The 18,682-nt window shown below is 42.1% G+C and overlaps 2 protein-coding genes across 4 annotated transcripts in view; one reads left to right on the forward strand and one right to left on the reverse strand.

Moving 5' to 3' along the window:
* LOC105483242 (solute carrier family 25 member 12) overlaps positions 1 to 18,682 on the reverse strand; it is a 227,773-nt gene that overhangs the window by 144,154 nt on the left and 64,937 nt on the right. The gene's annotated exons all lie outside the window — the stretch shown is intronic.
* Positions 432 to 18,682, forward strand: part of LOC105483239 (histone acetyltransferase 1) — a 67,895-nt gene continuing 49,644 nt past the window's right edge. The window contains exons 1-2 of one of the 2 annotated variants that reach the window (XM_071072936.1): positions 432 to 524; positions 3,550 to 3,654. In XM_071072936.1, coding sequence (XP_070929037.1) covers positions 518 to 524; positions 3,550 to 3,654 — 112 coding nt within the window. In that variant the 5' untranslated portion in view covers positions 432 to 517. Of the gene's footprint in view, positions 525 to 804; positions 938 to 3,549; positions 3,655 to 18,682 lie in introns of those variants that run through there. The other variant, XM_071072935.1, reaches the window with a different exon arrangement.

The following is an 18,682-nucleotide window of genomic DNA, read 5'->3' on the forward strand; positions in this document are numbered from 1 at the left end:
TCCGAAACTGAGACTCAACCTCTACATTTTACCCTAGGTAAAATCTTACCTAGGGTAAAATTGCCCACAGGTCTCAAGTGTTTGGATGCACTGTCCAGGCCAAGAGGAAAGATTTTCAGCCAGTCTCCAAAACATCTCAGGGACGGGTAAGGAAAACAGGCGTAAACTGTCTGTATTGATCAAATCAACCCCAGAGAAACTTTCCTAGGGCCGGAGAGCATCTCAACCGCGAAGGTTCATTTGCGGCCTCCTTCTCCACTTCAGGCCTGCAAAGCGGCCGACAGCATTTGCACTGGCTAGGCAATTCGCACAGCTAACGGCCCGTGCAGACTTCTCCGCGTTAGCCCCGCCTCCTGAGGCGCTTCCGCCGCCGGGCTCCTGGACACGCCTCCTTTAATTGGCTAACGTCACGCTGGGAGTGGGCGGGGACAATGTGTCAGACTGTGCGGTCACTTCCGGCCCGGGAGCGCGCGGGTTGATTCGTCCTTCCTCAGCCGCGGGTGCTCGTAGCTCGGAAATGGCGGGTAAGTTCCCGGGAAAAGTTTACCAAGGGGAGGAGGCGGCCAGATCTGGGATAGAACGCTGAGACGGTGGTGACAATGCCCGCCTGGAACTTTCGGGCTGTAGCCTGGGTTCCAGAAGGCCTGCTTGGGACCGGAAGCGCGGAACTCTCAGCCCAGCAGCTCCCTGTTGGCCGCGGTCCGCGCCCCCGCCCCCAGCTGCTTGGGGTTCTGCGCCTTTTGCGAGCACCCCGACCCCTACCGAGGGCCGAAGAGGCCGGGGGAAAGCGTCAAGATTTGAGCTTGTAAAATGCCACATGCCTTGGGGCCTGTTTCTCTTCCCATTCCTTTTGTCCACTGCTGCTTGCTTCAGATCTTGTAGATCTGGTCCTGTTCCCGCCAGCTGATTTTAATGCTCAGATCTCCTCCTCTTCCAGGTCTCCGTCTACCTTCCAATACAGTCAACTTCTGAGCTAGCGCATTGCTGACTTGCCCTGCTCTAGCGCTCCCACTTGGATCTCGACTGACTTCATAATCGTCTCCTTAATCTCTCACACTTTAGTATTCCGAGGATCGTATTTAGATGCCTTTTGAGAAAGACTTTGTTCCTGAACTCCTCCCTTCTCTTTTAGGGTTGGACTACTATAATACAATTCTCTTGAGTACATTCTAGCGTCCCTTCAACTTACAACATTTAATAATGTATAATTGCTATTACTTTATACGTGTATTAAGGCTGTTTTGGTGTGATTATTTTTTTCGATTACTTATCTTTTGAAGTTATGGACAGTTTCTTTTTCCTGAGACAGGGTCTCTCTCTCTGTCGCCCAGTCTGGAGTGCAACAATCATAGTTCCCGGCAGCCTCCAACTCCTTCTACGCTCAAGCTATCCTCTTGCCTCAGCCTCCCGAGTAGCTAGGACTACAGGCATGCACCACAACATTCGGCTAAAAAAAACACTTTTTAAAAACCTTTTAGAGACGGGATCTGGCTGTATTGCGTCAGGCTGGTCTGGAACTCTTGGCCTCAAGCCATCCTCTCGCCTCTGCTTCTCACAGTGTTAGAATTACAGGATTGGGCCACTTCGCTGGCCTCTGTTGCTTTTATCATCTCTTTACAGGGCATTCCTCGTAGTCTCCATTTTTATGGATATGTGGGATAGATGAGCTGTTGTGTGAGCTCTAGAGATGTTCAAAGGAGGACTTTTCTACCAGATAGAAATTGTAGGATCTTGAAGTACAACAGAAGAGGGAGGACATACGTTAAGAATTACATCTAAATTCGAATTTGGGGCCCATCATTTAGTAGTTGGATGCCCTTCAACTCAACCTCTTTCTAAGCCTGAACTTCTGAATATAAAGTGGAGTTGATATAATACCTACTTACAGAATTGTGCGGATTAAGCTAATATATGATTTCGCAGGTTAAATTTTGTTGCTTACATTCCTCGAAGTAAATTCTGTAATCTTAGTTCTGTAGATTAGGGTCAGCGGGATTAAGTAATGTACTCTAGTTCACTGAGCTCACTAGCTCAGTAAGTGTGTGAAATAGTCAGAATCCAGAAATTCTGACTCCAAACTATTAATCTATACTGCTTCAAGTCTCCCATTTTCTGTGTGTGTGTTTTAACCCCTTATTGAAGTTCATAGCACATCTAGCACATCATTGTACCCATTTTTACTTTTTGCTTATGGCTTTTTTCTGCCTGAAATTTTACTAATTTTTTTTTTTTTTCGGAGACTCTGAGTCTTGCTCTGTCACCAGACTGGAGAACAGTGGTGCGATCTCCTCAACCTTTGCCTTCCAGATTCAAGCAATTCTTCTGCCTCAGCCTCTGGAGTAGCTGGGACTACAGGCGCGCACCACCACGTCCAGCTAATTTTTGTATTTTTAGTGGAGATGGGGTTTCACCATGTTGGCAAGGATGATCTCCATCTCGACCTCGTGATCCCCCTGCCTTGGCCTCCCAAAGTGCTGAAATTACAGGCGTGAGCCACCGCGCCCGGCCCATTTTTACTAATCTTTATATTCATTTTGTCAGGAGATTTGTTACCTTGAAAGTTTCTTTTGATAGTGATATCTTCTAGTGTTATTTATTATATATATTATTGAGTAACCACTTTGTAGTAAAACTACTTTATTGTGCCAGTAGCTCACAGTTTATGACTTTAGGCACACATGATTTTTAAATATTTAATACAGTGGAAAGATGTTTTCTTTGTGCCCCTGTTCCTCTTCCTTCTTTCTTACCTAGGGTAACTGTGGTTACCAGATATTTGTGTATTCTTCTTGAGACATTCCATGCATTATCATTTCCTTATCTGAAGCACTCTGGTAGACTTTTTCCAATACTTAAAATGAAATTCTGTCATAATTATCAGAGGACATTCTCATTTTGCTTTTTACATCTTATAATGAAAAAGACGACTTAGGTATAAATCTTAGCAGATTATTTGTATTAGTAAATGTTCAGAAATGTTAGTAATCTATCATGTTAATTTTCAGGTTTATTCATTTATATTAAGTATGCCTAGTTTATAAACTTGTATCTCAAAAGTGATTTCTTTTTCTGTTTTGTAATGAGGCACCTTTTTTTTTTTTTTTGAGACGGAATCTTGCTCTGTCGCCCAGGCTAGAGGGCAGTGGCGTGATCTCAGCTCACTGCAGCCTCTGCCTCCCGGGTTCAAGAGATTCTCCTGCCTCAGCCTCCCAAGTAGCTGGGATTACAGGCACCTGCCACCGTGCCTGGCTAATTTTTGTATTTTTGGTAGAGACGGGTTTCACTATCTTGGCCAGGCTGACCATGAACTCCTGACCTCATGATCCACCCGTCTCGGCCTCCCAAAGTGCTGGTATTACAGGTGTGAGCCACCGTGCCCGGCTGGCATTCTTAATACATTTATTTAAGAGTATGTGGAGAATGACTTGTGCTTTTATGATCTGTCAGCATGTTTTAAATCATACCCCTATTCCACTTCTAATAACCCTATTGTAAGTTGGACGATTTAAATCACTTCCAATTAAACGTTTTAAAAACCTTTTCTCTTAGGATTTGGTGCTATGGAGAAATTTTTGGTAGAATATAAGAGTGCAGTGGAGAAGAAACTGGCAGAGTACAAATGTAACACCAACACAGCAATTGAACTAAAATTAGGTATGTATGCCATTTCTAAGTAATATTATGTACATACTGTGTGTGTATATATAATCTTTCATTTTAAATTTGAAGTAAAATTTAAGAGCAGTTATTTATGCAAATGTATAGTTTTCTGCATTTATTGAACATACTCAGATTTTATTCAGTCTTGATTTATGTCATGGAAGGGGTAGACGTTTGAAAGGTGACAGAATTTTATGTAAAAAGGAAAGACGGTGGGGCAAAAAGTAGTAAGTATGTATAGTTTCAGCTTCTTAAAAATATTTTTAACGTTTTTGCCTGTAAGAATAATAAACAATAGCAAACATTGGTGAGGATGTAGGAAAAAACACTTGTATATTGCTGGTGGGAATGTAAAGTGATACAACTACTTGGGAAAACAGTTTGGCTCTTTTCTTTGTCTTTTTTATTTTCTTTCCTTCTCTTCTTTCCTTTCCTCCCCTCCCCCCCTTTTTTTCTTTCTTTCTTTTTTAAAGAGACAGGGTCTCACTCTATCACCCAGGCTGTAGTGCCATGGCATGGTCATAGCTCACTGCCACCTCCAACCCCTGGCATCAGGCAATCCTTCTCCCTCAGTCTGCCAAGTAGCTGGGAGACCATAGGTGTGCACCACCCAAGCCTGGCTAACTTTTATAAATTTTTTTTTTTTTTTTTTTTTTTGAGATGGAGTTTCGCTCTTGTTGCTCAGGCTGGAGTGCAGTGGTGCAATCCCAGCTCACCGCAACCTCCATCTCCTGGGTTCTAGTGATTTTCCTGCCTCAGCCTTCCAAGTAGCTGGGATTACTGGCATGCACCACCATGCCCGGCTAATTTTTTGTATTTTTAGTAGAGACAGGGTTTCTTCATGTTGGTCAGGCTGATCTCGAACTCCCAACCTCTGGTGATCCGTCCACCTCGGCCTCCCAAAGTGCTGGGATTACAGGCATGAGCCACCACTTATAAATTTTTTCATAGAGATGGACCTTACGTTTCTGTGTGTCCAGGCTGATCTTGAACTCTTGGCTTCAAGCAGTCCCCTGGCTTGGCCTCCCTAAGTGTTGAGATTATAGCTGTGAGCCACAGCACCCCTCCTGGTTTGACAGTTTCTTAAGAAGTTAAACATAGATGAATTATATGACCCAGGAGTTGTACTGCCAGGTATCTGTCTACGGTAGAGAAATGAAAATGTAGTTCACGCAAAAACTTGTACATGAATGTTCATAGCCGCATTATTCACAATAGCCAAAAAATGTAAAAAACCTAGATATATATCAGCTGGTAAATGGATATAGTATAGCTATACTACGGAATAGTATTTGACAACAAGAAGGAATGAAATTCTGATACCTATTGCAATGAACCTTAAAAAGATTGTGCTAAGTGAAAGAAACTAAACAAAAACACTATATATTAAGTAATTCTGTTTGTATGAAATGTTCAGAAAAGACAAATCCATAGAGACAGAAAGTAGTGGTTGCCTGGGGCTAGAGGTAGGAGCACAGAGTAACTACAAATGGGCCTGATGTTTCTTTTGGGAATGATGGAAATGTTTGAAAGTTAGATTGTGGCACAGCTCTAAATTTGCTAAAATTTTAAACTTAGAACAAGTGAAAAATAATATATGCTCATGATTCCTGGTTGCATTACTTTCTATGCCTGAATTTCCTCATTGTTAATAGTACTTCACAGTAGTTACAAAGATTAAATATGGAGTTAAATGCCAGTAAAGTGTTTAAACTCCTTGACATATAGAAAATACTTGATAAGGGCTGAGCAGAGTGACGACGTGGTTGCTGGGATCTCTGTATTTTTTACATATCCCCTCATTTTGCGATTACTTCATTCTTTGATACCTTGATTACCTTGGAACATCCTGTCATCTGTTATCTCTGTCCCAGCCTTGGAATCAGCCATTTCTCCAAGGATCCCTAGTTTCTTTTAGTAGGAAATGTCATTTTATTTTATTTTAGAGAGAGAGTCTCACTCAGTCGCCGAGGTGGAGTGCAGTGGTGCGATCTTGGCTCACTGTAACCTCTGCCTCCCGGATTCAAGTAATTCTTGTGCCTTAGCCTCTCTAGTAGCTGGGATTATAGGCATGTGCTTACCAGGCCCAGGTAATTTTTTTGTGTTTTTCGTAGAGATGAGGTTTCGCCATGTTGGTTGTCTCAAACTGACCAAGTGATCCGCCTGCCTCGGTCTCCCAGAGTGCTGGAATTACAGGCGTGAGCCACTGCACCCAGTCAAGAAATGGTTTTGTTTTTGTTTTTGTTTTTGTTTTTGTTTTTTTTGAGATGGAGTCTCGCTCTGTAGCCCAGGCTGGAGTGCAGTGGCGCGATCTCGGCTCACTGCAAGCTCCGCCTCCTGGGTTCACGCCATTCTCCTGCCTCAGCCTCCCAAGTAGCTGGGACTACAGGTGCCCACCACCGCGCCCGACTAATTTTTTGTATTTTCAATAGAGACGGAATTTCACTGTGTTAGCCAGGATGGTCTCGATCTTCTGACTTCATGATCCACCCACCTCGGCCTCCCAAAGTGGAGGGATTACAGACGTGAGCCACCGTGCCCAGCCCGGAAATGGTTTTTTATTTTGAGATGGAGTCTCACTCTTGTCACCCAGGCTGGAGTGCAGTGATGCGGTCTTGGCTCACTGAAACCTCTGCCTCCTGGGTTTAACTGGTTCTCGTGCCTCCGCCTCCCAAGTAGCTGGGATTACAGGTGCCTGCCACCACACCCAGCTGATTTTTGTATTTTTAGTAGAGACAGGGTTTAAGCATGTTGGCCAGACTGGTCCCGAACTCCTGACCTCAGGTGATCTGCCCACCTTGGCCTCCCAAAGTGCTGGGATTACAGGCATGAGCCATCACACCCATCCACAGGAAATGGTATTTAAAAGCCAAGATCTGGGTGCTGAAGCCAAGATCTAGGTGCTAGATGAACTCATTGCTGTTAGTATTGCTCTAACATTAATGAGAGCAGGCTTAGGAGATAGAACTTTGTTCCTTACCATTCTGTCCCTGCCACCTGCAAGGTGACTACAGTCTCATTTCTTTGTCCAAAATTAGCTTTCCATGTTCTAGCACTTTATATAAATGGAATTATACCATATATACTGGCTTTGTGACTGGCTTGTTTCATTAAGCATAATTTTTATGAGGTACATCATATGTTGTCTGTACCAGTAGTTCATTCCCCAATATTTTTTTTTTTTTTTTTTTTGAGACGGAGTCTTACGCTGTTGCCTGAGAGTACAGTGGCATGATTGCGGCTCACTATAATCTCTACCTTCTGGGTTCAAGCGATTCTCCTGCCTCAGCCTCTGGAGTAGCTGGGATTACAGGCGCCCGCCACCATGCCTGGCTAATTCTTTTGTATTTTTAGTAGAGACGGGGTTTCACTATGTTGGCCAGGCTGGTCTCAAATTCCTGACCTCATGATCACCTGCCTCGACCTCCCAAAGTGCTGGGATTACAGGCGTGAGCCACTGTGCCCAGCAGTTCACTCCTTTTTATTGCTGAATACTGTTCTGTTGTTGGATACATCATTATTCACCAGCTAATAGATATTTGGGTTGTTTCTAGTTTTTGGCTGTTACTGTATGAGTTTTTTTGTGGACATATGATTTTATTTTGGATAAATTCCTAGCTGTGGATTTGCTGGGTCAGTAGGGTATTTGTATGTTTAACTTTAGGGGATACTTGCCATACTGACTTCCAAGTACTTTTATACTCACATCAACTGTGTATTAGAATTTTGGTTATTACATATTCTCACCAACATTTGATGTTGTCAGTTTTTTAAGTTTTAGGCATTCTTCTGGGTATGTAGTAGTATTTCTTTGTTAGTAGTACTTCATAGTGGTTGTAAAGTTTAAATAGATTTTAATTTACCTTTCCCTGATAACTAATGCTATTAAGGATTTTTTTTTAATGTGGTTATTGACTGTCTCCTTTTGGACTCATGTATTCACATCTTTTGCCCATTTTAAAATTGGGGGCCGGGCGCAGGATTACACACCTGTAATCCCAGCACATTGTGAGGCCGAGGCAGGCGGATCACGAGGTCAGATCAAGACTATCCTGGCTGACACAGTGAAACCCCGTCTCTACTAAAAATACAAAAAATTAGCTGGGCGTGGTGGCGGGTGCCTGTAGTCCCAGCTACTTGGGAGGCTGAGGCAGGAGAATGGCATGAACCCGGGAGGCAGAACTTGCATGAGCCAAGATCACTCCGCTGCACTCCAGCCTGGGCGACAGAGTGAGACTCCATCTCAAAAAAAAAAAAAAAAAATTAGGTTATTTGTCTTTTTGTTATTAGTTGTATTTACCTACATATTCTGGATGAGTCCTTTATGCAGATTACATGTTTTGTGCACATTTTTCTCTCAGTTTGTGGCTTGCCTGTTCATATTCTAAACTTTTTTTTGATAACCAGAAGTTTTTAGTTTTAATCATGTCCAGTTTATTAATTTTAAAAATTTCTATTAGTGTTTTCTGGTTCATACCTAATATCTTTGTCTACCCCAAGGAGATAATGAAGCTCTCTTAATGTTTTCTTCTGGAAGGTTTTTAGTTTTAGCTTATTAAAATTATGTCCATGATTCATCTCATGTTATTTTTCATGTTCAATATGAGGACGGGGATTAAGGTTTGTTTTTCCATGTGGATATCCACTTGTTTCAGTATAATTTGTGTGAATGCCTTGGTGCTTTAACAAAAATAAATTGAACTTCCACGTGTGGATCTGCATCTGGACTTTTCTCATCCATTGTCTGTTTTTCTGCCAATATCGTACTGTCTGGATTAGTGTAACTTTCTAGTGAGTCCTGGTAGTGTGAGTCCCACATCTTTATTTTTTCAAGATTGTTTTGATTATTCTTGACCTTATTTCTGTATACATTTTGGAATCAGGTGGTTAATTTCTATTTAAAAAGTTCTGACTTAGTTAAGGTTACATTGAATCTAAAAATGAATTTTTTTAGTGGGGAGAATTGCTATCTTAATAACATTGAGCCTTCCAGTATATGAACATGACATATTTCTGTATTCTAGAAATGTTTCGGGTTTTCAGTCTTGCGTGTATTTTGTTACATTTATCTGAGTAAATCTACATCTTTTGATTGTTGATGCTCTTAAAAATGGTATACTTTTTAATTTTTTGTGTGTGACATGTTCTCACTTTGCCACCCAGAATGAAGCGCAGTAGAACGATCTCCACTCACTGCAACCTCTGCCTCCGGGCCCAAGTGATCCTCTTACCACAGCTTCCTGAGTAGCTAAAACTTGGCATACACCACCATGCCTGGCTAACTTTTGTATTTATTTGTAGAGACAGGGTTTCGCCATGTTACCCAGACTGGTCTTGAACTCTGGATTCGAATGATCTGCCCACCTCGGCCTCCCAAAGTACTATTACAGATGTGAGCCACTGTGCCTGACCTAAAAATAATATACTTTCAAAATTTTCTCTTCCAATTGCTTGTTTTATGTGTGTGCATGTACATATACATGCACACATAATGGCACAGTTTGTGTAATTGTTTTGTATCCTGCAACCTTGCTGAATTCACTTATTATAGTGTTTTGTATTCTGGGCTTTTTCTGAGAGAGTGTCTCTCTCCATTACCAAGCCTGGAGTACAGTGGCATGGTTGTGGCTCACCATAGCCTTGACTTCCCAGGCTGAAGCGATCCACCTCAGCCTCCTGAGTAGCTGGGACTGCAGGTGCATGCCACCATGCCTGGCAATTTTTTTTTTTTTTTTAAATTTTTTTCCTAGAGACGGGGCCTCACTATGTTGCCCATGCTGGTCTTGAACTCCTGGGCTCAAGCAATCCTCTTGCCTCAGCTTCCCAAAGTGCTAGGGTTGCAGGTATAAGCCACCACACCCAGCTGTAGTATTTTTTTTAAGTGTAGATTATTTCAGATTTCCTGCACACACACATTACCTGTTAATGAAGAAAATTACAGTTTTTCTTTGTCTTATACAGTTGTCCATTGGTATCTTCAGGGATTTGGTTCCAGGATCCCCTGTGGATACCAAAATCTGCCGATGCTCTGGTCCATTATACAAAATGCCATAGTGTGGCTGGGCATGGTGGATCACATCTGTAATCTAGCACTTTGGGAGGTTGAGGCAGGTAGATTGCTTGAGCCCAGGAGTTTGAGACCAGCCTGAGCAACATGGCAGAACCCCATCTCTACAAAAAATACAAGTATTAGCCAGGCATGGTGGTGTGTGTCTGTAGTCCAGCTACTCAGAAGGTTGAGGTGGGAGGATCTGCCTGAGCCCGAGAGTTCCAGGCTGCAGTGAGCTGTGATTGTGCCACTGCTCTCCAGTGTGAGTGACAGAGTGAGAACCTGTCTTGATAGATAGATAGCCATATAGCTGGGCGCGGTGGCTCATGCCTGTAATACCAGCACTTTGGGAGGCTGAGGCAGGTGGATCACGAGGTCAGGAGTTCGAGAAGACAAGCCTGGTCAACATGGTGAAACCCTGCCTCTACTGAAAATACAAAAATTAGCTGGGCATGATGGCACACACCTGTAATCCCAGCTACTTGGGAAGCTGAGGCAGGAGAATCTGTGGAGCCCAGGAGGTGGAGGTTGCAGTGAGCTGAGATTGTGCCACTGCACTCCAACCTGGGTGACAAAGCAAGACTTTGTCTCAGGGGGGAAAAATATAGCCATATAGTACAGTCAGCTCTTTGTATCTGCAGATTCTGTATTTGAGGTTTCAACCAATCTCATATTAATCCATAATTGGTTGAATCAGTGGATGTGGAACCTGCATATATGGAGAGCCACCTATGTTTCATTTTCTTGCCATATTTATTGCACTGGCCAGAACCTCTATTGTAATGTCAAATGGAAGTGATAGAACAGACATCCTTGCCTTATTCCCAATTTAAGTAGGAAAATTTTGAGCCTTTCACCATTCACTATGATGTTAGCTATAGGTTTTTCATATGTTCCCTTTATCAGGTTGAGGAAGTTTCCTTCTATTCCTAGTTTGGTGAGAGTTTTTATTATGAAAGTGTTACATTCTAATGCTTTTTCTTTATCAAGATAATCATAAGATTTTTCTCCTTTAATTCTGATAATGTGAATTACATTGATGAGATTTTAAGTGTTAAATTAGCCTTGCATGCCAGTATATTATCCTTTTTCTGCCTTGCTGGATTTGACTTGGCGATGTTTTGTTAAGACTCCCTTGTTCATGACAGGTGATGATTTCTTTATTCATACATCTTTGTTCGATTTTGGTATCAAGGTTTCCTGGCCTCATAAAATGAGTTAGGAACTGTTTCTTCTCTGTCTTCTGGAAGAATTTGTATAAGACTGCATTATTCCTTTAAACGTTCAGTAGTATTCACCAGTGAAGTTTTATGTGCCTTTTTTTTGAAGATTTTAAACTATAAATCCAATAAATAGATTTAATACTATTCTGATTTTCTGTTTCTTATGTCAGTTTTGGTAATTTTTGTCTTTGAAAGCATTTCTCTATTTTATCTAACTTTCTTGGCAGAAAGTCGTTTACAGTATTGCCCTGTTACCATCTAAATGACTGTAGAGCCAGGTGCAGTGGCTCAGACATGTAATCCCAGATCTTTGGGAGGCCAAGGCAGAAGGATTGCTTGAGCCCAAAAGTTCAAGGCCAGCCTGGGCAATATAATGAGACCTTGTCGATAAAATAAAATTTTAAAATTAGCCAAGCATGGTTGTGTGCACCTGTAGTCCCAGCTACTTGGGAGGCTGAGGTGAGAGGATCACTTGAGCCAGAGAGGTGGAGTGGAGGTTATAGTGAGCTAGGATCACCCCACTGCACTCCAGTCTGGGTGACATAGCCAGACGCTGTCTCAAAAAACAAAATAAAATAAAATAAGTGACTCTAGAATCTATAATCCCTTCTTGGGGATATCGGTAATTCTTTATCTCTTTTAATGTCTCCCTACAAGTTTATCAGTCTTAGTGATCTTTTCAGCAATTGCCTTTGTCTGTTATTTATCTGTTTTCTTAATCTTTCATTCTTCTGACTTTGGGTTAATTTTTTTTCCCTCCTTTTGAGACAAGGTTTTGCTCTGTTGCCCAGGCTAGAGTGCAGTGGTGTGATCATGACTCACTGTAGCCTCAACCTCCTGGCTCAAGTGACCCTCTCACCTCAGCCTTCCAAGTAGCTGGGACTACAGGTGTACACCACCACACTCAGCTATATATATATATATATATATATATATATATATATATATATTTTTTTTTTTTTTTTGTAGAGATGGAGTCTCACTATGTTGCTCAGGGTGGTCTCAAACTCCTAGGCTCAAGTGATCCTCCTGCCTTGGCCTCCCAAAGTGTTAGGATTGTAGGCATGAGCCACCTTACCTAGTCTAATTTGCTCTTTTTAAGATCTTTCTTTTTAAAGTAGATGTCTATATAAACTTTAAACTTTCCTTTTCTAATACTAGCATTAATGTTAATAAATTTACCTCTAGTTGCAGTGAGCTAAGATTGCGTCACTGCACTCCAGCCTGGGTGACAAAGCAAGACTCCATCTCAAAAAAAAAGAAAAAACAATTTACTGCTAAATATTGATATAGTTGCATCCCACCAATTCTGTTATGTTCTATTTTTATTATAGATCAATTCAAAATATTTTTAATTTCCCTTGTGACTTCTTTTTTGACCCATGAGTTATATAGAAGAGTGTTGCTTAATTTCCAAATATTTGGGACTTTTCTAGCTGTCTTAGTGTCACTGATTTCTGAATTAATTCTGTCAAGGTCAGACAATATAGTCTTATTTCAGTCCTTTTAAATTCATTGAGCCTTGTTTTATAGCTCATCATATAGGATCTGTTTGGTCAGTGTTCTAGGTGCACTGAAAAATAATTTATATTCTGCAGTTTTATGTAGTGTTCTATAAGTGTAAATTGACATAATAGTATTAAAGTCTTTTATATTTTTACTGTCTTTCTAGCAATTATGACAATTGAGAGAACTGTTGAAATCTCCAGCTGGAATTGTGGATTGTCTGTGTCTTCAGTCATTAATTTTTGCTTGATGTATTTGCAGCTCTGATATTAGGTACATACAGATTTAGACTTCCTATGTCTTCTTGATGAAATGACCTTACTCATTATAAAATGTTTCATCTTTATCTCTGTCCCCTCTTTAACCCATCTTGCTTTATATTTAAGTCTACTTTGTTAGATATTAATATAGAAATGAGAATTTTTTTTTTTTTTTTTTGAGACGGAGTCTCGCTGTGTCTCCCAGGCTGGAGTGCAGTGGCGCGATCTCGGCTCACTGCAAGCTCCGCCCCCTGGGTTCACGCCATTCTCCCGACTCAGCCTCCCAAGTAGCTGGGACTACAGGCGCCCGCTACCACGCCCGGCTAATTTTTTTGTATTTTTAGTAGAGACGGGGTTTCACCGTGTTAGCCAGGATAGTCTCGATCTCCTGACCTCGTGATCCACCCGCCTCGGCCTCCCAAAGTGCTGGGATTACAGGCTTGAGCCACCGCGCCCGGCCAGAAATGAGAATGTTTTAAACCTGTGAGAAATAAAAGCATGTTTATATGCTGATGCCAATGATCTATCAGAGAAGAGGGAGATTATATAGGAGTATTTCTGGGAGTATCAGAGAAGGGGAGTATTTGTTGAGTAATATCCTTGACAATGTAAGAGGGGGAAGTATTTTATTAATCAATGGAAGGATTAGCCTTAGATAGGAGCATGGAGAATTTCTACCATAACAAGATGAAGGAGAGTATACAGGAATTGCTGCAGTAAGCTAGACGGTGTAGAGGAAGCATTTTGTGCAGTTTCTTTCTGAATGCTTCTGTTTCCTAAGTGAGATAGGAAGCAAGGTCATCTGTGCAGAATGTGCTTATAGAAGAAGGCATTGGAGGTTTGAGGAAATAGTCATCTAGGTGAGTGGGAGGAGTGAGTAGACTTGAGAACTGTTACAATTGTCAGGTAGCACTAAGGGCCCACTTCAAGTTCTCATGAATATAAAGTGAGGTCAGTCATGTCCAGATGAAAGTGTGCCACAAAGAATAGACATATAGTCAAATTCGACTAGAGTAGGTTTTGTTTTTTTTTTTTGAGACGGAATTTTGGTCTTGTCATCCAGGCTGGAGTGCAATGGCACGATCTCGGCTCACTGCAACCTCCGCCTCCGGAGTTCAAGCGATTCTCCTGCCTCAGCCTTCCAAGTATTTGGGATTACAGGCACCCACCACCACGCCCGGTTAATTTTTGTATTTTTAGTAGAGGCAGGGTTTCGCCTTGTTGGCCAGGTTGGTCTCAAACTCCTGACCTCAAGTGATCCACCCATCTCGGCCTCCCAAATTGCTGGGATTACAGGCGTGAGCCACCGCGCCCAGCCTAGAGTGGGTTTTTTTTTTTTTAACCAGTCTGCTATAAAAAAAATTAAGGGCAAGGGATTGAGGATGTTTAGGATGGAGTGATAATATTGATGGGCTGTGGAATTCTGCACTGGAAAGGGAGGAAAATGAAGATATGAAGTAGAAGAGGGACAGTGAAATTATGTTCAAATCAATTCATTGTGGCCAGGCACCGTGGCCCATGCCTGTAATCCCAGCACTTTGGGGGGCTGAGGCAGGTGGATCACGAGGTCAGAAGTTCGAGACCAGCCTGGCCAACATGGTGAAACCCCATCTCTACTGAAGATAAAAAAATTAGCTAGGCGTGGTGGCACATGCCTGTAATCCCAGCTACTTGGGAGGCTGAGGCAGGAGAATCGCTTGAACCTCGGAGGCTGAGGTTGCTGTGAGCTGAGATTGTGCCATTGCATTCCAGCCTGGACAACAAGAGCGAAACTCCGTCTCAAAAAAAAAAGAAAGAAAAAATTCATTTTAAGTCTTGGTGGGGGTTTAAGAATTGTTAGAATTGGGATATGGTCGGGTGTGGTAGTTCATGCTTGTAATGCCAGCACTTTGGGAGGCCGAGACAGGAGGATCACTTTAGCCCAGGAGTTTGAGACCAGCTTGGGCAACATAGGGAGACCCCATTTCTATAAAAAATATTAGCCGGGAGTGGTGGTGCATGCTTGTGGTCCCAGCTACTCAGGAGGCTGAGGCAGGAGGATCACCTCAGCCCAGGAGGTTGAGGTTGCAGTGAGCTGTGACTGACTGTGCCACCACACTCCAGCCTGGGTGACACAGCCAGAACCTGTCTCAAAAAACAAAAACAAACAAAAGAATTGGGGGTATAGAGAGTGAGGTAGGAAGATAAATGGTGATGGTAAGATAGTACAATGTTTGAAATAGAGATTAAGGGGGTGTAATTGTAAACAATGATAAATAAAGGCTAGGGCACAACATGAGAATAAGTGGCTAAGGTACAGTAAAGACAAAATTCTTGGGGAGGAATCAAGGAGCTCCAAGGCTGGATTGGAAGATTGATTTTCATTAATTTTGAAGTTACCAAGATTTAAGGCAGTCGTAGTGTTGGAAAGTGCAGCAGTGAGCCTGGAGCTAAATTATTCAAAGAATGAGGGAGAGAGATGGAGCATGAGCTTCAAAGCAGTTTGTTCTTAGGGTGTGGGGAGAGAGACATTAGTCTGAAACCAGCAATGAGCAAGGAGGATACCTTGTTCTAGCAGTATGAAGATAGAGAAAACAACCACTACCTGAGAGGTCTGTAAGAGAGGAGCATCCTTAGGGGAGACCCATGTGTGCCAAAGAACTGTTAGCACAGGATAGGAGAGCATTTGATAAAGAGGTTGGGGTTATGGAGAATTTTGGTGGTAACTGACTTCTGAGTTTCACAGTGGTCACAATGAGTTGGGAAGGGGTGGGAAATTAGATGAGTAGTTTTATACTACTGTATAGGGATGAGAATCCCAGTGATAAGGGAATTTTTAAGAATTGGGCTGCTGTTAATGGGAATAAAGAGTGTGATGGGATTAATTATGGCATCTCCAAGGAATATTTAATGTTGAGATACCTCATCTTGCAGATTGATTGTGCTGATGGGAATGTTGCCAGCACACTGGGGCCACCCTTATGTTTTAAAATTATATAATTAAGCTTGTTTTTCAATTCAGCATGGCTAGGAAAGGATGTATCGGGCAGTACGCTAAGATTTCAGTTATTTAAAGAACACAGGATTATGAATAAACTTAGATATAGTCCGGAATACAATTAGATACTATGCCCTGTGGGGGCCAGAATCCATTTATGTCTGCATTATGAGCACCTGTTGATAGATCATATATATTAAATGTGTTAAATACTTAAGTATTTATTTATTTATTTGAGATAGGGTCTGGCTCTGTTGCCCAGACTGGAGTGCAATGGTGTGATCTCGGCTCATTGCAAACTCTGTCTCCCAGGCTCAAGTGATCCTTCCACCTCAGCCTCCCAAGTAGCTGGGACTACAGGTGTGTGCCACCATGCCCAGCAAATTTTTATATTTTTTGTAGAGATGGAGTTTTGCCCTGTTGCCGAAGCTGGTCTTGAACTCTTATGTGTTTATTAAACAAGCGTTAAAAATTGATTAAAATAATGTGCCTTGGTGATTTCTTAATTTTACTTTTGGTTAATAAGACATGTAGACTATATCTTCTTCCATACATCTTGCCTCTCCAGAAACTACTGAAGTGATTCTGAGAACTAGGAAGTATATGAACTTATCGCCATACATGGTGGTTCATGCCTGTAAAAGGTGGTGCCACTGACAGAGACACAAAGATTGGAGGAGAAAGCTGGCTCTGGTGGTACTGTTGCTGCTGGTAGTTGAAGCCAGGAAAAAAGATGAACTCTTAAAGAAACACACTGAAAGAAGGGCAGACCAAGGGCCAAGTCTTGGAAAATGCCTATTATCTAAGGAAGTGGAAGCTAAATAAACCAGGTTAAGTCAGAAGAACAAGGAAGTAAATCAGGATAGTATATAAGTGAGAAAGGAATAATAATATTTTAGGTAGAAAAAGAGTTTAATAACATCCACTGTTATGGAGTTCAACGAGAGTGAAGAAAAGCAAAACATCACTAATTGTACAATAAAGTCATTAGTAACCCTGAAATAGCAGTAGCATGATGGATAATTATAGTAACTGAGCTGTAGGAAAAAGGGTGGCTGAAGGAGGAGGATCGCTTGAGGCCAGGAGTTTGAGGCCAGCCTAAGCAACATAGCGAGACTTTGTCTCTTAAAAAAATTAAACAATTAGCCAAGTGTGTGGCACACACTTATTGTCTTAGCTACTTGGGAGGCTTAAGCGCAGGAGATCAAGGCTGCAGTTAGCTTTGATTGCACACTGCCCTCCAGCCTGGGCAAGGGAGCAAGACCCCATCTATCTATCTGTCTACTGATTCTCTCTCTTTAAAGGAACCATATCTAAGAGTAGAAGCAATAGGGCAGGGCAGGCACGGTGGCTCACACTTAAAATCCCAGCACTTCGAGAGGCCAAGGCAGGAAGATTGCTTGAGGATGGAGGAGTTCAAAACCAGACTGGGCAACATAGCAAGACTCTGTCTCTACAAAAGAAAGAAAGAAGCAACAGTAAATATATTCAAAAGGAAGAATCATTGCAGGCCCTATGTTCTATATAGCAGCAGTCCCCAACTTTTTTGGCACCAGGGACCAGTTTAGTGGAAGACAATTTTTCTTCAGACCAGGGAGGGGGTGCTTAGGGGTAATGGTTTTGGGATGATTCAAGTGCATTACATTCATTGTGCACTTTTTCTATTATTACATTGTAATTATAATGAAATTATTATACACCTCAGTGTGGAATCAGTGGAAACCCTGAGCTTGTTTTCCTGCAACTAGACAGTCCCATCTGGGGGTGATGGATACAGTGACACCTGAAGTGTTTTGCTTATGTCCAGTCTACTCTGTAATCTCGTTTTGGTTGCTGTCATTGCAGAAAACCCTACCTCACGAAGATAAGATGTTGGAAATGGAAGCAGGCTTTTCAGTACTTTTGTGGCAATCTCAGGATGTTCTGCCTTGATTTTAATTCAGAACATAAGGAGATTTGAAGTTGTCTGAATACTTTTTTTTTTTGAGACAGGTCTCACTCTGTTGTCCACACTGGATTGCAGTGGCACGATCTCAGCTCACTGCAACCTCCACTTCCTGGATTCAAGCGATTCTCATGCCTCAGCCTCCCAAGTAGCTGGGACTACAGGCGCATACCGCCAAACCCCACTAAATTTTATAATTTTAGTAGAGACGGGGTTTCGCCATGTTGCTCAGGCTGGTCTTGAACCACTGGGCTCAAGCAGTTCGCCTGCCTCGGCCTTCTAGAGTGCTGGGATTACAGATGTGAGCCACCACACCCGGCTTCAAACGCACTTTTAAGGCCACCTTCATTTGCAGTCTCAAGCAGTTGACCCTGTTCCAGCACGGACAAAGTCGATTCACTTGACTTATTCAAAAATGGGTCACGGATCCATTCCTTCCCAGTTCAGGGTTCTTTTGTGGTTGGGAAATAATGCTCAAACTCTTTTGAAAGCTGAGATAGGTGATTGTGCACCAGCTGGGAGTAAGAGGACCCTGTGAGCCAGGGCCTTTCAAAATCTCTGCTAATGTTTGAAACATGTCAACAATCCCAGTGTTCACTTGTCACCCTCATACTTCCACTTTGGCTTTGAATGCAGTCACTTTATCTGCCAACTTGAACACAATTGTTGTTCTCCCTTGAAGTGATAGATCAAGTTTGTTAAGCAGGTTGAATATGTCGCAAAAATAAGCAAGTTTTGTGACCCATTCTATGTCACTGAAATGTGCTGCCCGTGGTGACTGTTTTTCTAAAAGAAATCTCTGGAGCGGCTGTTGTAACTCAAAAACTTTAGCCAGTGATCTACCTTTAGAAAGCTATCTCACTTCTGTGTATAAGAGAAAATATGTGTGCTCTGTGCTCTGTGCCCATCTCCTCACGGAGTGGTGTGAACAGGTGTGAGGTAAGGGCATATACTTTAATGTGGTTTATAATTTTAATTACATCCTGCAAAATGTTAAGTTCAGGTGACATTTTTTAGCTAGCCAGCATTACTCAATGGATGAAATAGTGCATAGATTCACAT

This window comes from Macaca nemestrina, chromosome 11, assembly GCF_043159975.1.
Source record: "Macaca nemestrina isolate mMacNem1 chromosome 11, mMacNem.hap1, whole genome shotgun sequence".
NCBI classification, from domain to species: Eukaryota; Metazoa; Chordata; class Mammalia; order Primates; family Cercopithecidae; genus Macaca; species Macaca nemestrina.